Source organism: Larimichthys crocea, chromosome XVIII (genome assembly GCF_000972845.2).
Source record: "Larimichthys crocea isolate SSNF chromosome XVIII, L_crocea_2.0, whole genome shotgun sequence".
NCBI classification, from domain to species: Eukaryota; Metazoa; Chordata; class Actinopteri; family Sciaenidae; genus Larimichthys; species Larimichthys crocea.
In genome coordinates, this window is record NC_040028.1 from 15,213,601 (window position 1) to 15,236,984 (window position 23,384).

The 23,384-nt window shown below is 41.0% G+C and overlaps 1 protein-coding gene across 2 annotated transcripts in view; it reads left to right on the plus strand.

Annotated features, from left to right (window-relative positions):
* The first annotated feature begins 4,726 nt into the window (after positions 1-4,726).
* The window catches only part of agps (alkylglycerone phosphate synthase), a 32,856-nt gene continuing 14,198 nt past the window's right edge, over positions 4,727-23,384 (plus strand). For both annotated transcript variants that reach the window (XR_003464159.1, XM_019274211.2), the window contains exons 1-15: positions 4,727-5,020; positions 8,328-8,417; positions 9,631-9,721; positions 9,808-9,928; positions 10,039-10,113; positions 11,127-11,198; positions 12,063-12,142; positions 13,527-13,607; positions 14,734-14,859; positions 15,122-15,230; positions 18,933-19,060; positions 19,437-19,488; positions 21,029-21,105; positions 21,196-21,308; positions 22,804-22,873. Coding sequence is in view for 1 of the 2 variants with exons in the window: in XM_019274211.2 (XP_019129756.2) it covers positions 4,818-5,020; positions 8,328-8,417; positions 9,631-9,721; positions 9,808-9,928; positions 10,039-10,113; positions 11,127-11,198; positions 12,063-12,142; positions 13,527-13,607; positions 14,734-14,859; positions 15,122-15,230; positions 18,933-19,060; positions 19,437-19,488; positions 21,029-21,105; positions 21,196-21,308; positions 22,804-22,873 (1,488 nt within the window). In the remaining variant the exon portion in view is untranslated. The remainder of the gene's footprint in view (positions 5,021-8,327; positions 8,418-9,630; positions 9,722-9,807; positions 9,929-10,038; positions 10,114-11,126; positions 11,199-12,062; positions 12,143-13,526; positions 13,608-14,733; positions 14,860-15,121; positions 15,231-18,932; positions 19,061-19,436; positions 19,489-21,028; positions 21,106-21,195; positions 21,309-22,803; positions 22,874-23,384) is intronic.

Below are 23,384 nucleotides of genomic sequence, written 5' to 3' on the forward strand. Positions count from 1 at the left end.
AACAAACCACAATGATGTCTACATGATATAAGTGAAGTAACATAAAGTGATTATGGACTTACCACAGAGTAGGGTGTACAACGTGTACAACAGTGGTGGAAAGTAGCACTGCACTTTGTTAGAATTCTTTTGAGGTACTTGTACTCTCCTACTTTGATGCTACTTTATACTTCTATGTAATTATATTCTTCTCTGTACTCTCTACTCTACTTTACAGATTAAGATTTTATGAACATCTTGTGCTTCTAAAATAAACTGCACTGTTACTTAACAGTACATAAAGTATTTCAAATTAACTTCACATTGACCAGTTACAACATTAGAAAAACTGCTCATACATTGATGCATCAGTCATAATATCTCATTACCAGTTTCTCTAATAATGTAATATAACGTTCTGCTTTTACTTTTCATTCGTTGAGTTGCTGTTGTATACTTTTACTTAAGTACTTACACTTGTAATAGAGTATTATTACTACTTTTACTAACGTATAGAGTCTTAATACTTCTTCCACTACTAGTGTTATAGATGAAACAATCCAAGAGTTGCTAAAATGAACATTAAACGTGAATGTATCAGTTATGTCAAACCAATAATAGATAATAAATGATATGCTACTATAGTAATACTGAAAGAAATACATTCGCTATGATGAGTACTTTTACCTTCAGTACTTTTACTTTTAATTGAGGTAGTAGTAGTAGTAGTAGTAGTAGTAGTAGTAGTGGTGGTGGTGGTGGTGGTAGAATGAAATGCAGTTGTAACAGAGTAGTCTTTTTTTACATTGCATGTAATAATGGTACTTTTACTCAAGTAAAAGCTCTGAATACTTCTCTCATCACTGGTGGCCTTTAACTGTTACATCTTTTTAACTTCAAATGACTCCACTATATGTCAGTGCGAGATCAGTGCCGTTCAAGAAAGTTAAGGTTTACAAAATCCTCAAAGTTAATTAAATTTGAACCATTCTGACACCTCCGCGTAAGGAAGAAGTCCGATCGTGATGTAATTAAGTGGCTTTTGAAATATGTCAAGGTAATAAGACTGACTTTTAGTCCTGCCTCTGGCACCTATCCGTGAAGAAGCTCACACTAAAGTGCAGCTCACTGTGCCACTGCGTGAAATTACACTTAAAAAGCCTTTTTCTTTTTTTTTCCACCCTCCTCGTGCGCGCTCATGAACACGCGTTCACGTTTGGCAGCTCCACGTCGACATTCTTCCAGCTGCATATAGTGAACTGCACAGGACTGAGGGGAAGAAAAGGTAAAAGCGGCTACCGAGCCACCTTACGATAAGAGCGCTGCAAGTCCGCAGACGGTCACCAACCGCAGCGAAAAAACAGGCGTTTGCACTGTGAATCCAACCATGGGCTGCAATGATCGCTTTCTGCTTTTGCATTTTATGATCAAGACTACTTGCCCCTCGTGTTGGATTGCAGCTGGTCCCTTGCGTCTACCTATCAGGTATAGTATGACTTGCACAACTTATTTTGCCTTTATCATATCCTCTTCTTGTGGAAATGATTGTCAGCACAATGATCGAGACATGACACTGTTTGTTTTCTTGCATTATTCTTGCACTTCTAAAGTTGCTGTCACTTGATGTGGCAAGTGTTTTTCAAACTGACAGAACTCAAATACCCCTGGAGCTTTCTGCTCTTTTCCTCATTGCTATCATATCTTAAGTGCAAACTTTAGTGAACAGATCATTCTCCTGTTCAGGGGCCTGTTTAATTCAGAAAAGTTGTTCAAGCTCAACAGGTAGATTCAATGACACACCGGCACAGGAGTGAAATAATCCCAAATGAAGTAAAAAGATATCACCAAAAAAACTGGAAACTTCAAACATGTGAGCTCATACAGAGGCTGGCTTATATGTTAACTTTGCAACCAGATGGTGAAGCTTAGAGCGGTAAGTAAATAGATTTTAGGATGTTTTTTTGGTGGGGGTGTACTATAGGATCAACTTTTGCACATGCCCAGATGATATTTAGCCATTTAATGATTTGTGTGGAGAGCTGACAATGTGTAAAAAGACTCCATCTGGCCTGCTTTACCTGTGTGACTCTAGGGAGGACCCACCACACAGCAAGCCTTTCTGTAGGCCCAGTCCTTCAAGCATTCAAGTCCTTAACTACTTCATGCACTCTGCTGTTTAAACAAAGTACACCAGCCATTTTCTCTCTTGCCTGTTAAATGTTTTGAATCAAAGTCAATGCAATGAAGTAAAAAAAACAAAAAAACATAAAGTGGATGTTCTGTTTTCCTTGCTTTGTGTTGCCTTACAGATTAAAGGAGCACCCAGTCATGAGGAGGATAAGGTCCCACACAAGGACAAACCTATGAGGTGGCACTGTGGCTTTCCAAATAAAGTTCTGTGATACACTTAGACTCTAATTGCTCGCAGTCAGTGCATTACAGAACTTTGTTTTGGGAGTTAATACTTTAACGTGACGGAAATAAATCCTCAAACATCTGGACATTTTAAGTTAACAGCATGGTGCAATATTCCCGTTGACAAATAAACTTGTTTTTTCCTCAAATAAAGTTTCGCTCTGATTTAAGCATTTTTTCACAGGCTCTTGTCTTTTTTTAAAATGTTGTATTCTGAAGTAGAAACACTGTCGCTTGTCATATATGTGCTGTAACCTTGTGTTCAATCATTACTTAAAGCACGGCTGTGTGCCATATGGAAACACTAGTCATGCTGGTCAGATGACTGAGTGGAGGTGAAGCAGAGAGAGGTAAACAAGGCACGTTGCTTCAGGTTACTTTCAGTTTTTAAAATCACGTCACAAAGCACGGGAGGAATCTTGATACTATAATGATTCTGCTTTAATAATTTAATAAGGTTTTTTTTTTTAATGTGGCAGACACTCCAATTAAAAAATGATTAGCCACAGTCTATAGATGTATTATCTCAGGTCTAAGTTGCCAATTTTACTCAAATATATAAAAACAGCGTTGAAAAAATACAAGGTTATTAACCTGTATATGCGTATTAGCTGTATTTTTACAAGTCAAGTCAAGCTGGTGTTAATTTTGCCCATGCACATTTCATAAACTGCTGATAAAAACATTGTTTGTAACCCTCACTTCACTTTAAGTATTAGTATTTAGTATCACAGTCTATTTTTGCGTGGCTTCCTGTCAGCTTCCTCTAGCAGGGCTGAATTCATTATGTTATCTCGTAACATCTCCGCAAATTGACCGTAAATTCCTTTCTCAACACTCAAATGCAGCATATGCAACCAGTCATATAGTGCAAGGCATGCTGGGAAATACGTGCAATGATGCATTCAGGTGCTGCCTGTTTCAGGATGCAGAGGAAATGTCAGTTGTGTCATTCAATAAACAGTATTGTCAAACAGTACTGACACTTTTATAATGAACCCAATCACACATGCACTCCTAACTCATACCTAAATGTACACGTATCTTAATTAGGGCTGCAATTAAGGACTATTTTGTTTTATATTATGGTTACTACTCTTGCAATAATATTATTATTTGTATCATGGTCACTTTCTTTGCAGTATTTCTTACACTATGGTCACTTTACATTGCAATACTCTTTTTATGTATCATGCCACTTTTATCCTCAGTACTTGTCTGTTTTGAAGGTTGATTATTTTTCGTGTTTATTGTGTAGGTTATAGATATTTCTGTCTGTTTATTGTGTGTTTTTGCCTTTTCTACTTTTTTCTAATTCTGTAGTGTATGCTACACTTTTCTCTGCTGCTGTAACAAGTAAATTTCCCCGTGGTGGGATGAATAAACTATATCTAAACTAATTATTGATTAATTACTGATTATGACAGTGATTATTCTCTGGAGTCCTAAGGACATGTATGTTGTTTACTATCATGTAGGGCAAAGGGAAGCAGCAATTAATTTCTCACATTTAAGAAGCTAGAAGCAGAAAATGACTTGAAAAGAGTTGAAGATTTATTTCCTGTTGATCAATTAATCACCTCGTTGAATCAGAATCAGAAATACTTTATTAATCCCAGGGCAGATGTTGCGCAGATGTTGTCCCCACATCTCTAGGACCTAACTATCCCATCAAAAGCTTTACATAACTCCAATCAAAGGCTTGCAACTGTTTTACGTCTTGTAGTTCAATACTAGTACTAGCACAATATTTACTGCTGGTGCTTTGTACATGCATGCAAGCCTGCAGTGCAGTTCACTATTTGATGCAAGATTAAAAGCCACCGTAAAAATGTGCTAAAGGCCATTTTTTATTTAACTTTTACTGGCCAAAACACATAAAAACAAAGAGATAATTAATTTCATTATTATATTTGAAATATATATACTCAATGATGATAGTTTAATACTTTTATATTGGTGTTTACCTATTTTTTGGGGCCTTGGAATTGTCCTAACTTTTCCCCCCTGTACAGCGCCCCTGAGAACAATATATATATAAACTATATATATATTAAAGGTCCAATGGTGCCGCAGGCAGATGTTGGGTTTGCAGAGGGAGGTTTGTACAGGACAACGATGATGACATGCAGGATCTCTCTCAGCAGATATTCTCCATTTGACAAACCACAAAGTAACAGTCTAAAAGATTCAACATCTGTTTTTTTACATCTTACAATTAGGTTCTAGTATCTCATTTGCTCTGTCTGAGTCCCAAACGTGGCAAGAGAAAAATCTCCATCTTACATTTCCCACTATTTGGGTCACTCTCTGGCGGACTACTGATATTTCCGACGCGCCGTGAACGCAGCGCACTTTCCCTGCGCTGACCTCTGACAGCCGCTCATGGATCCGCTCCCTCCCTTCACAAACACGGAAGCAGCATGGCGTCCAACAGCGGCAGCAGCAGCTCCTCCGACAGGCAACGGATTGCACAGCAAAGATTGAGGATAATTGCCGGGCATTTACAGAGCTCGGAGGACGGCGACTCCTCCTCGACCGTCCTCCTAGCCGCGGAGTGTAAAGCCCAGGAGAGCCAGAAGACAGCCGGCTGCAGCGGCGAGGAGAAGACGGTGCCGAGGAAGAGGTACAAGGCTGTGATGGAGCGGTGTGGACGAGGGTCCAACCTCTGGCTTTTTTAGCTTTTTAGTTATCAAGTCAACAAGAGCCTGGTGTGACATGGCAGTGACAGACTGAAGTCCCCCCTCTCTCTTTTTTTAAGCGTTAATAACACGGATAAAATGAACAAGGCGGCTTTTAATTAGCGTAGCTTTGCTTTACACAGTGGGCATTCATTTGCTACGGAGGGTGGGTGCGGCTAGCTTTCACTCTCTGTGCTCTCTGCTCCACTTTAACGCCTTTTTCTGTCCCTAATATATTTAATACGACATGTAACATTATTGCAGTGTGGGTGATAGGAAGAAAAGCTACACAGAGAGGTGCTGTGTGTGTGGCTGTGTTAATCTTCTGGCATTTTCTAACCACAGAGACCTTCAGTTGAGTTAGCAACGTTCATTATTGTAGCCGTTACGCTGACCGTTAGTGTAACCGTTAGTGTAACCGTTAGTGTAACCGTTAGTGTAACCGTTGGTGTAACGTACAGTTTAATTCATCAGCTTTGTCATTCAGTAACCGTACATGAGCTGTGTGCTTTATTTCAGCTCACACACTCACTCCTTATTTGCCTGGCATGCTGCTGTGTTGCTATAGGAATCACTGAGATTTGTTGTTTTGGGGGCTGTAATGTTTATATATGTGTGTATGTAGGAGACATTAAGAGAGGAGACATGTAAATCTGTGACAATGGACTTAAGAGGGAGACAGTAGAAACTTCTTCGTCTCAGCTGTGGATGTGATTGGTTAGAACAAGTAGTGGTCTGACTTTCAACCTATAGCCAGCCCAGTTTCTTTTGGAGGACCCCCCCCCCTCCTCTCTCCTCTCTCCACACTGTGCTGACATCTAGTGTCAGCCTGAGAAAAGGCTGCACGCAAAAGCAACACTCAACACTGTGTTAACTGCTCAATCTGGCCTTGTGAATTTCACCATGTCCCTATTCAGGTCAATGTGACACTCAATGTGAGATATATTATGTCTTGCAGCCTTTATCTGTCCCACAGAGCATGAGTCTGGGCTTTTTAGTGTCTAACCACCATGCCATCCTCCATATTATAATAATAATAATAAAAACTAAATGCCTGTCTTTCTTGTATGGCTAGTTAGTCAAGAGGCTTCCTGTAAAACCAAATCCTGATCCGCAGGTTGTGTGGGGTCTCATTAGACGCTCTCTCACTCTACTACTCCAGATGACAAACATACCAGCTTATTAGACACGCCTAGATGAAACCAATGCAGTTCAATACAGCAGCCGTGCAATAAAACACATCCTGCTTTGATGACGTTAATGTTAATTTGTTAAAGCGTGTCTATAGAGCTCAATTTTGTGATTTTTGGCCTTTTATGCCTTTATTGATAGTACAGCTGAAGATACAGGACACAGAGAGAATGACACGCAGTAAATTAGCCGTCCGATGCGGGATTCGAACCGAGGCCAGCTGCAACGAGGACTGAATCCTCTACACACGGGGCGGCTGCTTAACCCACTACGCTACAGACCGCCCTGATTTTGTGAATTTTTAGGGCTGTAGTTTTAGAATAGTGCACTGCACTGAGAGGTATTTGTTCAGTGGAGTTGTAAATTTGCATAATTAATTAAAAATGTATGCACACATCCCCTAATATCATCTCAGCTTGTAGTCTAAGACTGAAGTTATCCATAAATTTGTATCTATTGTTGTTTCTGTCCAAGGAAGCTTGATTATACTGTAGGGACATCATTCTACATGCAAAATAATGTTAAATATACAAAGTCATTCAATTTGAGTTTACAATACACAAAATATGTTGCTAATACAGTTGTTTTATATTGATAGAATGAAGTTCAGATGCTGTCAAGCTGCTACAGCATTGTTATTTTATCGCAAAGTTCCCGAGATCCATTTTTCTGTTCTCCTTTTGTTTTATTTCGATTTACCGAGGTCAAGATTAATCATATCAACATTTATAAAGCACAAAAATACAAACTTGCCACAAAGCGCTCTTGTTTCTGTACAGCATACAACATCCTCTATCTTTAAACCCTCAAATCAGGAAAAAACGGCCCCCCAAAAAAAAACCTTTACGGAGGCCCGAAAGGAAGAAGAGCAACAGACGAGCGATCCGTCCTCCAGGACAGTCAAACATGAACAGATGTCGTGTGTACAGAGTCGAGATGCAATCAGGCAGGAAAGAGCTGAGTTTATCAAAACAAAGTCATCGAGACTCACTGTCGTGCCCTTTTTAAACGGCCTGAAAGTGTCTATTTGCACATAACAGTAGCGTGCGCACTCCCTGACCGCAGACACACTAAGCCCCACGCTCACCCCCATTCCTCGATACATTTTTTATTCAGTATGTTCAGCAGCTATGACAGCGCATCACTCGTGGCGAGGATTCATTAAAACACATCTCAGCGTGTCACTCTCATTTCTACTCTCACCGGGTAATTTATAGGAAACTCCATTTTGGCAGGTATTAATCTTAATTATGGCTTTTACTCCACTGTGGTAGAATCCCATCCCAAGTGACCCCATGAGTTATGGTCGCTCTGAGAGTGGAGAGCTGTCTTTCTGCAGAATGTACACCAGACAGGCTCTGTTCAGTATCGGTGAACAGATACAGCGTAGCATCATGTTTGGTTATCAGTGGTTTTAATGGAATCTCCCAAACACTGTAGCATTCCCTGTATTCCAATATGGTTGGTGATTCTGCACCAAATAACAGCGCTGAGTGCTATTTAAGTGGATGTGCTTGCACTCGTTTATATCTAATCGTAAAAACAAAGCAGCATTTAAGCCGGCTATGGATATGAGTGCCTACCAGGTGCCATAAATCTAAAATATTTTCACGTGTTGGTTACTGGCACACAGGGAGTTTGTTTCTGTGTTTCAGTTTCTGCATTACAGGCTGTGTGCAGTGCATTGTGCAGTTGTAGACACCCGGAGAAATACTATAGGCGTGCCTGTTTGCACCCTCCCTTATTGTAAATTTGTCAAGTGATAGCCCGTCCCACTTTGAATGAATGACACTTTCTTCTACTAAATATCGTATGTCTGTGTGTTTAAATGTTAGCATGAGGTATTATATTATCAGCAAGGACTTTCCTCATTCCTCTTGTCTTGTTTAAATTGCCGCAAAACTAGTATCGGCCCACAGGGACTGTGGTGGCAAATTAAGAATAAACCAGGTCACTGCCTCCAGGAATCACCTTCACACTTGCTCTGATGGAATTTAATGTCATGTCTTAACTACAGTGCATGCGTTGACTTAACCTCTGCCAATATTTGTTTTTCCACAGGCATGAGATTATGAAATGGAACGGCTGGGGATACAGCGATTCAAGATTCCTCTTCAACAAGAAGGGCCAAGCTGAATTTACAGGCAAAAGGTATAGTGTATCATATCACATCAGCCGCTCTTAGATTATGCTTATCTGTTGGCGATTTAGAGAAATCAAGCAGGGGACAAGGTCTCATTCACAGCCTCTAATCTTGTTTTAGCTCCAGCTGCCCCCGTGTCGAGCTTCGGCATTCATACGTCTGGGTGACTCGAGGCTGGAAGTATGCATTGATCATTTTCACAGCCCATACTGTGAAACCCAGCTTCTGAAATCAGTTGTTGTCGCCTTCCTACGCTCACAGCAATGTGGTGCTACTGCCACCTAGTGGCTGGCATTTGAACTGTTCATTGTTACCCGAGAAGGTCACTGGTTGTGATTTTCAGCTTTCCCAAAGTTTGTTGATCATAAACAGAAACCACTTTCCAATCTGTTCAAAAATGGAACGTATTATGTTTGTATAGTTCTTGATGTGCCCCAGGGGATTTGAGGGTAAACCCAGTTATTCACAGAGAGGAAAAAAAGGTTTAGTTTGAATATCTGAGAAAGCATGTTGTCCTCAGTGTTACTGAATATGGCTTCAGTTTACAACAGGAAGAATGTCTCGCGTGATAAGAGCAGAGGTTTAGATGAGCCTTGTTTATGTGATCATGACATATGACTTTGGAAGAGACAGCCCTGCTTGTCCGATTGTGCATGAGGATGTATTTTGAGTAATGAGTCAAGCTGAAGAGGATGTTGCACAGCGAATGGTTTCCTCCTGTGTAAGCAGTTGCCACAAACCACTCTGTGCCCTCTCGACTGAAAAGCTACCTGGGCGGCGTGCAGTAACCGGGACCGGGGCACAGTTGAATGAATGTCAGAGACGGTTTTTCTCCTCCTCCGCGGTCACTGTGACAGAGGCTTTTTCATTATAGAGTGTGTTTCATGGTCTCTTGGACAAAGGCGCACCACAGTCCCCTGATGGGCTGGCCCAGGCTTTGCCAGCAGCTCAATTATGCAAGGGATGGCGAGGGCGATCACACGGACAGCACTGTCACTGCTGCTCTGCTTTGCCTAATAACCTCACTGGACTCAAAACTCACACTCTATTCTTATTAGACACAGGCCTGGTTTTCCAAATGAATAAGCCCAGTCAAGCATTTAGATGTTTTTCAGTTGAAGGCTTTGACTTCCACTACAGGAAATCACTATTACATGGGGCTTAGTTGATTTTATTTTGAATTGCTTGTTCACGCGATCCGTCTTCCTTTTTACAATGCAGGTATAGACTTAGTGGTATGATCATTCCCGGTCTGAAAGATTGGTTTGAAGGCACGTTTGGAGCCAGTCTGCAGCATAAAACTCCAGCAACAGTAAGTGCAGTTCATATTTATTTGTTGTGTTGTGTCTTCAATGAATGGGCAAAGAAGAGAACTTAGTCTCAGCTGTTTTCTTTCAGCCCGTTCTGACAAGCAGTTCTGTACCTCCTCCCACTCTAAACGAGGCCTTCGTGGAGGAACTGAAATCCACAGGTATTCCCTTCTCTCTTGAAGCAGAGGACCGGGTGTTTCGCGCTCATGGTAAGACATCCTGGGAGGAGACTTTGGACACTACCCACCCTAAAAATTATTATTCTCTGATTGTTTAGCATTAAGAAGAAACACCTTTTTTTCCTGTATTTTTTTTCCAGGCCATTGCCTACACGAGATCTTCGCTCTGCGAGAAGGGAAATTTGGTCGCGTTCCAGATATGGTGGTATGGCCAAGTGAGTTGAGAAGCTGTGTCATTTCCGTCTGTTTTTCTCCTCCCACGTAGCATCGCTGATCCCCATACTGGCTTAGGTGATTTAAAGGGTTAATCTCTGCAGAGGCAGGGATATTAATATGTATGAGTGGAGGCTTAATAAGAAGCGTCAGGGGGAGGATGGTTGACACCCAATACTCCACGGTCTGGCCCCGCACAGTACACCCATGAATTATGATTCCGAGATTAGTTTTCTGTTGTTATGGCTGGCACTATTTTATCATGCAAATGAGTGTTGACTGATGGTTGAAACTTGATTAGCACCCTCCCAAATGGGCAGCAAATCACCAAGCAACCGTAGGCATCGTTTCATCCACACCAGCACCAAATTTAACCCACCGCAAACACACTCTCATTTTGACATGAGATTTGCATCCCTCAGTAGTTCCACCAAGTAAAGCTGTTTGTTTTGTTTTTTTAAGTAGGGGTTTTTAGTTTGTCGAACTGTAATCCACAGGCAGAAGCAAGCCTGTTTAATTGGATGGCAAAATGCACTAGAATGCAGGCATTTCTCACCGCCTCTAAAAAGCACTTGAGGCCAGTCAAGCACGTCCATGTAGGAAGGTTTTTGCTGCTCTTCCCACCCGCGCCAGTGTGAATGGATGGTGAGCTCTGTGATTGGCCAGAACAAGTTTGTATCGATCCAGCACATCCCACCCCAGAGAGCGTAGTTTCATGCAGTCTGACTGCGCCTCAGGAAAGCCCTAGGCAAATCACAACTATCAGGCATATCAAAAAGAAAGCACCCCGCCTCTCTGCCGCTCCCCCATCTCTAATGGCTCAGGCCATATACATTTATTTATAGTCTTTAACACATAGTGTTCTGTGCCATTTGTTTTATTTCGATTGCATTGTGTCTACTACTTGTTATTATGTGAACGCTTAATTTATGAATGCAATAGAGGACAGTAAATGAAAACATTTCCTTTTTATGGTGGCCACTAATTTCTGAAACCATATTCTGTGTCTTTGCAGACTGCCACAATGATGTAGTGAAAATTGTGGAGCTGGCCTGCAAACATAATGTTTGTTTGATGCCATATGGAGGTGAGTCATGAGATCTGTAATCAACATAATTAGCTGTCACGTACTGTATACACAGGCCACTAGGTATGTATTTACATTAAATATATTATTGTACCTATCCCATAAATTTTTTTTTTTTTTTAATAATGAGCCTGCATATTCTATGAATGAACCTGTTCAATAAGTATGTTTTATCGCATGGCGTCACGCTGGGCCACTAATCTAAGCATATGTAATCACAACGTCTGTGGCTCACTTCCAGCCCGGGGACCTTTTTATCATATCTAATATCGCCCCATGTCTTCTGTCACTCGCTACTGTGAACTATCATCATGACAAAATGGCTGGAATTAATCTTAAATAGAATCACAGCAGTTTGTCAACAGATTCATGAGAATGATGTAATCAATTCAAGTCAGTCGCACATTGTGCCATTTAAATACTGAAGCCAAATCGTGAAAAAATGTTTCCACTGTTGCAACACAAATATATAACCTTATATAACTATATATAACCTTCACCACACTGCTTTGTGAAAAAATAAAGAAGCTGCGTATTGTTTAAAAAATGTCCATACTATGTCAGTATGATGCCACTTAAACCAAAACAAATAATTTTTGATACCTTTCTTTGAGAAATATAAACTTTTTTTTATTTTTATTTTTTTTAATTGTGATCAAACAAGCCAAACTTCTCAAACATATCCAGATTTAATATAAGAAAGACATAAAATCATGCCTAACTTTCATTACTCAGTGCTGCAGACACATTTCAGACAATAAATACTGAGATTTGACACCAAACCTCAGATTCTTGTGTGCGTGTGCTGAAACCATCATCATCAGAGTGTCACTCCTATAGTAACTACTGTTTTTCCTCTCTCAGGAGGGACTAGTGTTTCTAGTGCCCTAGAGTGCCCCCCAGAGGAAACTCGCTCCATTGTGTCTCTGGATACCTCACAGATGGTACGTAAACATGTGTGTGTAAGCGTCAAAAGAGTTCATCTGCACAAATGACAGGAAAAACTGAAAACAAATCAAATGCAGCCTGACAGACTTGAACAACTACGACCATAGTGACACTTATTAGACCACGAGGGAGAGACTTTTGAACTCTCTTGCATAAAAGAGTGTTTCTAAATTTTTCTAAGCATGTAAAAAGAGATTGGAAAATGTAGATAAAATGTGAAATATGCCATTAATATCTTTTAATCTCAATCTACAGCCCTGAGAATTATCATAGATTAATTATCTGTCTTCATGATTAAGCACACGGAACTAATAAACGTGCCTGTGGTCACTCCGTATGTTCAACCCATGCCACTAATTCAACCTACACTGAATAATCAGGCAAGTGTTAGTGTCCATGTTGGCATATTTCTGTATACCACTCATTTTTCCACAGGGAATATTAAAAGTTAAAAAATTCTAAATCAAAAAGTTTGTCAACACAAATATGTTATCATTATTGAAAATTTTAATTGTAAAAAAAATTTAGCATAAATCACAGCCATAATTAGAATTCATGTGTAAGTGGGACACAGCGCAATTCTCGTTTTTAACGTGATAAATGTGTCACTTGGGCATCAGCCATTAATTTTAATGGAATCTCAAGCATGTCACCATGAGCGTGATGATGTTTCATTGGATATGATATAAAATGGTGAATATTGCCAGCACAGTACAGTACAGCCCTTTGATCCAGGCTCACATAGAGGTGATATATAAGCTGTCTGGATGCTGCTGGCCTACCAGGTCACTGAGTTTGGTGCCACAGACACCAGTGACCAGTGTTCTGTGTCAGGGGTCAGAGGTGAGGTGGCTCCAATGGAAGCACATGAAAGAAGCAGTGTGGTTGGAACATAAAGTTTATTACCCCTGGAGAATAATTGATGGCAGGTGTGAAATGACCTCCTGCAGGTAGGGGTAGGCCACGTGCCCAGCGGCCCAAATAAGAGGCATATATTTGGAATTAGATGTTAAATTGAGTTTAACCTTGAGCAAACTGTCTCCGTCCCGGAGCCCCTCTGCACACATTTATCCTCAGACATGTGACCGTCAGGCTAGAAGGACAAAACTTCCACTTTTGTAAGCAAAACCATCAAGGGACGTTTCCATAGGCTGCTGCTGAGTGCACTGGTAATGTCAGATGACAGACATGGTGATACACAGGTTTTTTTTTATTAAGATCTTGTAAGCTGCATCAAATGAATGGTGTGTTTTCGTGTTAAACAAATGAAACAAACTGCATCGGGGAGTATTTATTTCAAACTGTATGGCATAAAGCATTTATACAGAATGTTTTATGACCTCCTCCGTCATGTTTGTTTGTTTGTTTTTTCATTCACAGAATCGCATTCTGTGGATTGATGAGAAAAATTTAACTGCCCATGTGGAAGCTGGCATCGTCGGTCAGGATTTGGAGAGATTGGTAAGTAATGCTCGCCCATCCATCTCCATCCGCTGAAAGAGCTTACGTTCCTGTAAAATGTTGCGCCAACAATCGAGCCGAGCGACCCCGCTCGCGTGCAGGTTGCCCAGTGCTCAGTCACCTTGGTACTCTTTGCTCAGTAGATCGAACCGGGGGGGTTTCAGGAAGGAGTTTGAGACAGGAGCAGAGTGCTGAAGGGGAGAGATTAGAGAGTGAGGCGGCGGTCATGAGCAGATGGCACCATCAAGCTAATTCAGAAAAATGGAGACAGAGCGGGCATTTGATGTAGAGGAATGCGTGAGCTGCATCTCAAGCAGACCCCACCTCTGCATTTAGACCGGGCCATTCTGATGGAGCAGATGGGTGTGCATTATAAACTGCCTTCTAGGGGGAGCGCTGCCATAAAGCCAGGCCCAACTTAACCCCCGCCTTGTGCTTCTTGTGGGGGTTGTTGTTGTACTTTAAGGTCCTTATCATTATTATTATTGTTATTATTATTACTATTAAATGTTCTGCCTAAAGATGCAATCTTTTTAGAGGGTTTGGTTGCCTTGAGGAGAATTGTGTGGGATCTTGATAACCTACATGTTCTCTTCAGAGCCGTAGGGATGGTGCATCTGATGAAGGTTACTGCTTTTTTTATTATTTTATTTTATGTGTGTCACACTCCAAAATGTCACATTGCAGTGGCCATGTGGCAAGTAGTGAAGAAGTCCCATACTGCATGTTGAAGTTAAGTTAACATGTAGAAGTGAAGTTCCTTTAATTATAATTTTACTAGTATTGTTTAAAAAAAAAAAAGGGCTAAGCGTGTCACATGGTACTGCTCAAGTAACGCACCGATGTCTCTTTCATTGATTCTTCACACACTTGGTTTATTATTATTATACAGGCCGCAGTAAAAATCTATGATGCCATAAAATCTGAATCTTAGCATTGCAGCAAAACGAGAGCAGAAATTCAGCAGCAGAGCTGCGATTATTTTTCCCCCCTTCGCATGCTCATTCTTTTTTTTACTTGTTATTAAAACATTCTTGTGGGTTTACAGCGCCACTGTTTTTTTCAAATATTTTTGGCCCACTTTTGAGCCTGAACAACAAACGTTCCCTTTCATTTTTTTCCTCAGCTTAATGAGAGCGGCTACTGTACGGGGCATGAGCCTGACTCCATGGAGTTCAGCTCCCTGGGGGGCTGGGTAGCAACCAGAGCATCAGGCATGAAAAAGAACATCTACGGCAACATTGAGGACCTGGTGAGTCATACGCCCTCCCCTTTACCCTTCTGCTCATGTTTGTTCCAAACACAGGATGACAGTCAGGACACTGCAGTTTACTGCACTGTAATTAGAAAGGAAATTATTAGCAAGTTTTGTGGACTTTACCCTCACCTCCAAAAGTGGTCACCATGCCAAATGCATTCATGCATGTGATATGCACATAAACACCAAATTATAATATTTTGTCAACATTTGCAAAAAAAAAAAAATGTTGTGTTTCTGTTTTATGCCTGAATAGGTCGTCCACATAAAGATGGTGACCCCTCAAGGGGTGATAGAAAAGAGCTGTCAGGGCCCACGCATGTCCACGGGGCCGGACATTCACCACTTCATCATGGGCTCAGAAGGTTTGCAGCTGTTCTCATATGATTTCAGTACATCAGAGCATGTGGACACGTGTGTGTGTATGTGTGTGTGTGTGTGTGTGTGTAGGGCGGGGGGTTTTCTGTGTGTGTCTGCAAATATTCGTGATAAAACAGTAACATCAGGCTGGTTCTCATGCTCCGGGCTTCTTACACATTAGCCAGCTTTGGTGGAAATGTGATCTGGAGGTGTGTTAGTTAGGAACCAGCAAGTGTCCTCCCCACCCCATCTGTAGTGCCCTGTCCTTGTGAATGCCCACAGAGAATACTGCCATATGCCAGGTTCTCCCTACATAATGAGGAGGTTCAGAGACTCTTGGCATCGCTATGTTAAACAGCTGTTGATGCAAACTTTATATTCGCCCTACAAAGCTCAGCAATCTGCTCCCTGACTGGGCTGGGATCACCACAGAAATCTCCATTTGTACTCATTAGAAGTGAATTCAGTACCAGTGACCAGCAGTACACGATCAGATGTGTTCAAATATATAATCACAACTGAATAATGTAGACTGTTTAGACTAGAAAGAATTGTCGCGACTGTGCAGATTTCTTTTTTTTCATGCGTTTGTTATGTTTGTAAAATTTAATTTTAAATTTAAAGAATCGGCATGACTCAGTCAGCACACAGTTAGAAAGATTTTCCAGTTCATGATGTTACATCGAGTTCACGTAGTTTCCCTCAGCTTTACTTCACCAAAAGTCAAATTTGCAGAGCAGGTACAGATTCATCAGAGCTCTTATCAGAACTTCCCTCCGTGTTTTAATTTTTCAAGTGTTTAGATCTGTCATTCAATTTGATTGAATTCATTTAATCATTATAGAAATGTATTCATGTCATCATGAAAATAATTTAAAAGTATGAACAAGACTTTTCATAAATTCAACCTAAAAGTCTCAAAATGTTTGTACATTTTTGTGGCATGTACCAATTCTCCAAACAAAATAAGAAAACTCGACATACATTCAGCACTGTGGTTGTGTAACGCAAGCACATAAGTGTAGTGTAGTGTAGTGTAGTGTAGTGTAGTGTAGGTGAGCTTGCTGCTGGGGTTTGGTGCTGTAACAGAGATGGGACAGGACCACACGTCTCTGGGACTACATGTACTTCTGGGAGGCCTAACGTTGAGCCTAAGAGGTCACACCACCGCACAGTCTCATTAAAATTATCTCCCTCCTCACCCCAAAGACCATATCCTGCAGTCTGACAGCAGGCCACAACAACAACAACAGCAACAACAACAGCAACAAAGCACCACACTAAAATCTCTCAACGATGCTCTGCATGTTAAGTGGAACGCATCCATTTTATCAGAAATGACTGTGAAACCTGGAGCTTCTCATTCACCGCACAACAACTGGGTCTCTCTATCTCTCTGACCTTGAAGTAGCCTGAATGCAAAGTATTTTCTTCTCTCTCTCTCTCTCTTGCTTTAAGCAGCGTGAAGAATGATTGGAATAATCAATGATAATCCCTTTCTCTTTAAAAGTCCTCTCCACCGTGGAGGATGTAATGTAAAGTGAAGCCACCCAGTGCTTATTTAATACACAGAGTCTCTGATGGCTTCGCAGTGGTCAACATTGTCCGCACAGATAATTTTTTTCTCTGTCTTTGATGCTGAAAGCAGAGAGACTTCATCAAGGACAGCCCCCTCTCCTGCAAGATGAGGTCGGTTTAATAGCGACAGTCGCAGTAAAGATGGTTTAAGCCCCACTCCAGCATTTCATTGCATTGCATTCATCCCCAAGAGAGTGTTTTTCTGACCTTGCTGTTCTTATTACCTACCTTTACTCCCTTCTGCTTTAGCTCCTCCCTCTTCCTCCTCCTCTCTCTCTCTCTCTCTCTCTCTCTCTCTCTCTCTCTCCCTTTGACTCCTCCTCGCTTGCTCGCTCAGCGGCTCCTCCCACGTACTGTCAGGAAGGAGGGGCCCTTTCTTTCTTGGCTGAGGCCTAATGGAGTCACATGTTTTCCACTGGGCCACTAGGGAGCAGCGCGTGGCATTAGTGTCACGTTAGAGGGCTCATTAACAGTCATAACAGGCTCCTAATGGACCGGGCTATATTCAGGAGAGACACGTCTCTAAATGGATGCTGTAACGCAGAACATGCAAGGGGGGCGGAGGCTAATGGGTTCACTTTGCTAAAATTCACCGACATGAAATTAGCTCTGTGATTTAATTATTTTCATTGTTGATTATTTGTTTGATTAATTGTTGATTCAGTTCAACAGCCAATTAAACCGGCCTTTAAAATGAATTTTTGCTGTGTCTTTAGCTGGAGCAGTTTTCAGAAGAAAGGCTCTTAAAACCCACTGAACAGTACCCGCTCAGCACTAAACGCCAGGCAGGCACAGTCAGTGACTAGTTGGTGAACATAGTGGAGCATTTAGCAGCTAAAGAGTCAAATATTTCCCAAGAGACCAAAAACAGAGATAAAAGAGAATAAATATTGGAGCATTTAGCAGCATTCATATTGGATAAATGCTGCTGGATGTGTAACTAGGCAACTGTTTGCTACTTCCACTAAAAATCTGTTGATACATAAATATGATGTTCACAATTAATTAATTCATGAATCTAAATAATATAGATGAAGTGTGTGTGTGTGTATATATACACACTATACGTTCTCCACAAGAGAAGAAGTAAAAACAGTAAAATACATAGCAAAATATTTATGTGGCATGAACTGAGGTTCTTTTTTGTTTGTTTTTCTGTTATTGCCATGCACTTTGTGTTTCTGTTAAACCTTTCCCCAAATGAAAAATTGCAGAAAGTCAAAGCCAGCGTACATTAACATTACAACTAACAACAAACTAACCAAAGAAACATTAGTTTTTGGTCCAGATTTTGGTCAAATTCGCATTTGTTCTCTCAGAGGAATCAGTAAAAATCAAAAACATCAAAACATTAGCATTTTTGAGGCTGTGCCCTGTGGTGGTGGTGGTGTTTGACTGCATGTTTTGTCTTCAAACAATGCAATCCATTTAAAAAACATCATGAATGACAGCTTTAATTGCTCTGTGACAAAAATGAAATATCACAAGCTCCACAAAGATGGCATTTATTACAGCACTGTTGGGTTTTTATGTCTTTTTTTATCTTTAATCTCTAACTTTTACTTGAAAAGTCAGATTGAAACATATGAAACATATGTGTGGAGGATTTTTTTATTTATTTTTTGGTTTATAGTAAATTATATTTATGTTGCATACTTAAACAATGGGAAAGAGCATTACCAGGCTACAGATTACTGTCACATTTGGATGAAAGCAGTTGTTATTCCCATATTTTCTCTGTAAGGGAGTAGACACATGCAACATGACTCCTCTGGCAGCAGCAGCTAATGGTCGACAGTTTTCAGGGTCATTAGGTCAGCCAGAGGTTTCGGCGTACCTGTATATGTGTTGCCACTGTTGGCCTCACTGCCTTTGATAGACCCCTGCTTTATTTCCCCGTGCTCTTAGGTTGATAAATCTCAGTTGTCCCCCACTGTGTGGTAGAAAACCAGATATACCAGGTGAAATGTGAGACAAAGGTCACCCGAAGAACCCCCGGGACACGTACCAGAGCCCTGTAAAACGGTCTTAAGTTCCGCTCTAAGAGTGGGTGAGGTCATATAAATTGTGGGAACTGATTTGCTTCTTTTTGTTCGACTGAAAATATCTGTCACTGTGATTTTCCACAGGAACCCTGGGTGTGGTCACCGAAGTAACGATGAAGATCCGTCCCATGCCAGAGTATCAGAAATACGGCTCCGTGGTATTCCCTAATTTTGAGCAGGGAGTTGCTTGTCTGCGAGAGGTTGCCAAACAGGTAACCTGCTAATCTCTCTGCACTTTGTCACTGCTCTCTCTCCCTTCCTCAACATGAGACGAAGAAACTTTTTTGTGTGTTGGAGGTTTGCCTGAACTTCAATAAGCACTTTTAGGTTTCCAGTTGTTTAAAACCGACCTGCCAACAAAAAAAAGCAGAAAAACATATTTTTAGACTAAATTGTACTCTCTGTTAAAACCTTACTAGCCTAAGCTCAGCTGTCCACTGTAACGTACTGATGAGACAGTGTAAGGTTTAAACAGACTACAGGAAATGACTTGAAGTCTGTAGACCGTACATGACATTTACAGACATCAAACAATTATTTTGTTTTATTCGAACAAACTAATTTTCTTTATTCTTATTTATTTTTTAGAGGTGTGCCCCGGCGTCTATACGGCTCATGGATAATGAACAATTTAAATTTGGTAAGCTTTGTTTGATCATTCACAACATACACTAGGCCAGTCTAGACTTTAAAGCATGGCACATGACTGCACTCATTATCTCTTGTACACAAACGTTCCTCTCATTTAAGCCCTCCGAGTGCTTTGTGGTAACACTTAACTGTGCGTGTAGGACTTGATTCGACCTGGTTTACATTTTCAGGAAGTGTTTTTTTTTTCCTTTTAGACCCCAATTTAAGCTTTTTAACCAACAGCATGATAATAATCATTTGTTTCAGGTTGAAATTTGTACTGTATTTTTCTGTGTGTGTGTTGGTGTTTCATTGATGCACTGTTAAACCTCTGAGAGGAGAACAATGAATGGCAATGGAGCGTGCAATGATTTTACCTTCTACAGCACAGAATTGTTAAATTGATTATCATTTCTGCAGCAGAATGGCTGCACACACATACACACAGACACACACAGACAAAGAATTGAAGCTAGATGAAAAATGACCCTGGCCAAAATTAAGTAGTTGTTACATTGAAATTTTATGATGTTGTTTCTTAAGGTCTAGTGGAATGCATCTGGCATTGCCAGAGATCTCTGTAAAGTTCCCCAGTCTCCAGGGATCTCATTATCTCTCCTATATTTCCACTTTTCACAGCGTAGGCACTTCTTAGCATTAAGTAGGGAAGATGAAGCGACCAGGTTTTTCGCTAATAACTAAAACTCATGGCTCTATGATACCTTCTTGGGCTTATTAGTGGCTTGTCCTCACTTTTAATCATGTTGGCTGTTGAGTAAGGAGAGTTGATGTATTCACAGGTCTTTTTTCAGATTGGGACTACAAGTACAATTTAGCACTACCCATCTTGATGCACAAGATGAAAAATGAGAATGTTGTAGTCGGTAGCAGCATGTTGATATGCCAAAAAAACAACAAAAAAAACAACCACCAAACCACAGAGGGGAGAGTTAAAAGTAAAATTCTGCAGGTGTAATTTTCTCTCTCTGGATGTTGAGTATTTAATTAACGAGTATGATGGCTGCAAGAGACCTAAAGACCTGCAATCAAATTTTGGAATGGAAACAATTAGGACACTAAGTGATGAAGAGACTTGAGCATGGAGGGAAATAAATGAACTGTTAAGTCTCGGCGACATCACCCGTGACTTCCCCGATGTGATTGATAACCATCCCATTGGCCCCAGCCCCTCATTTTCGCTTGTCCACAGGCGCTTTTGTGCGTCCGATCAGGAATAAATCAAAAAGTGTGGGTGAGGAAGACGGATATCGCTGTGTCAACCCCACTTCCCTTCGGAAACCCTCTGATTTATAGTCGCTGTCGCTCGCAGCCACTGGCCAGTTGTAAAGTTATTCAAATGTTACCATTTATATTTCCTCCTTTTGTTTGAAACCCCAAATAAATCTGACTCGCTTGCCCTCTCAGAAAGCTTGGAGGATGCAAGCAGGAGCAGGGTGTGACAAATATGTGAAAAAAAAGAATTAGCCGTTTTTCAGGCTTCACTTCTTTGTGCAAGGATGGAGCTGACTTCTTATCTGAAATTTTCACAGGACATGCCCTGAAGCCTCAAGTATCTTCAATTTTCACATCCTTTTTGGACGGGCTGAAGAAATTTTACATTACCAAGGTAAAAAATTGTAATAATTTGAAGTCCGGAGCCGGGTTGCTTGCCCCGAGCGTTTCTCATGAAAAATAAATGCACCTCTTTAATCACCAGTTCAAAGGGTTCGACCCCAACCACTTGTGTGTGGCCACGCTACTGTTTGAGGGAGACCGTGAGAAGGTCCTGCAGCATGAGAAGCAGGTTTACGACATCGCTGCAAAATTTGGGTAAGTCAGAGCGCCGAACTGACAAAACACCTGGCCCCAATGACACTTTATTTAACCAGCCGTTATATATAGTAGCAGCTCTTCAGACTCGGCCTTCTACTCAGTAGTTTGTCTCGTTGTGGATTGATGGATCACCTGTGGATGTTCTCCTGTCAGGCCAGCTTTTATGTTAAAGTAGGTGTGGTGTGGGTGGCGATAGTAGGGCGCAGTTCCCCTCAGGACAGCGCAGGGCGAGAGGACACAACATGGAAATGTTTCACTGTCGCGATTGATCGTGAAACGGATCAATGAAGACTTTTGGTGGAAATCAGTTACCTGTCAGCCTGAGAGCGGTGCTCTCTCTATTCCTGTGCCCGATTTAAACCCCCAACAATTGTTTCACAGATGGATTTATCCTCACATGAATTAACTAAGAATGAATGAATGATTGGAGATTGTGACACAGCTGCGAAGTCAGATATTTCAACACATTATACCACACATAGTGGTTTTATGCATGTGAATGTCAACTATTTGTACAATATATCATATATTTTATGACTTAGGGAGTATTATTTATGATTTTATTTTGAAAAAAAAAAAAGTTTTTAGACTAACAAAACTCTGATTTTGGTTGCTTCTGGTTGTTTTGTTTTTAAAGTTACTTAAAGGGACTTTTTTTTCTCCATCAAACGAACCACTATCTTGCAATTTCCTCTGTCTTCCCTGCATTTCCTATCACCAGAACATTTTACAATCTAGTTTTATCACAACAGGACAAATCCAAGTGATAGATCGTCGACTGCTAGCTCAAACCGGTCTGCTTCGAACCAAACTAACAAGCAAAACAGTGTACCTTACGCATAACAAATATAAATTATGTTGTTGCCTTTCATACAGGAAACCTAAAACCAAAAAAAACTCACGATATATTTCAAGCATGAAAGTTGTACCATCAGAAACCAACGGCTCATTACAACACATGTTTAGATCCTGATTTCTTCCTTGATAATCCTCATTGATCATATATTACTATTAGTGTTACTGTTTGGCCCAGTGCCCAGATTTGCAGGTAGCTGGAGCTTCGCCCCAGTAATAGCAAAGCAATTAAATCATAAGAAACGTGTCAGTTAAATGCAGCATCCTCTGCTTTTTTTTTGCATTATTTCAAATAAATCGTGATCACCCATCAGATCAAGTGCCCGTGATGGATTGGCGCGATTCTGTGTGGAATATTTTCCTGTGCTGTTGGGAAACAGGAAGAAGGGTGAAAATCAATATAGTGATTTTGTAATGAGTTTGGCCTGATTAGTTTGGGTGGTAGATGAAAATTTGATTACCCACTGCAGGTGATGGATGTGTGGCTGACCTGTGGTGATGCACAGAGCATAGCTCCATTGATCTGTACATTGTTGGATTGACAGGCTCCCAGGCAGCCGTTGTGAGGGGAGGCGGTCTGAGCAACAAAGCTAAAAGAAAAGAGCTGTTAAATATTAACCCTGTTATCTGCTTCCAGGGGCCTGGCAGCTGGAGAGGACAATGGGCAGAGGGGCTACATGTTGACCTTCGTCATCGCTTACCTCCGGGTGGGTCACTCCTCTGGCTTTTTTTTCCCTGCCTGAGCTGATGGGCAGGTGGGGCGTGCGGGGAGGACGCAGTCTGACAGCAGATAGGATAGTGAAGAGCACAGAAAGGCTGCAGAATGTGACCTCAGGAGGTCTTTTGATTTGATCTGGTCACAGTTGTTGTCAGGGGGTCTAACACTGAGGTATCTACACCGTGAGGAGAGCACAGTGGTTGCAGTCAAACTGACAATGGAGAGTTGTCTTAGGTCAGTCCTGTCAGAGGCTTTTTTTAGTCATCACAGAAACATAAATAAGCCATGACTTAAATAACCTGGTTAGTCAAGAGTTTCTGAAGTAATATGACAAATGTATTTCCCACAGCTGGATTACTCCAGTTTCTCTGACATGTATGAGAGTGAGTAATCAGGTTTCTAATTCGGTTTTGCGTGTACACGTGTATAACACAAGACATGGAAAATACAGCTGTTACAACAGAGGAAAGCAGAATAATTACACATATCCAAAATAATGT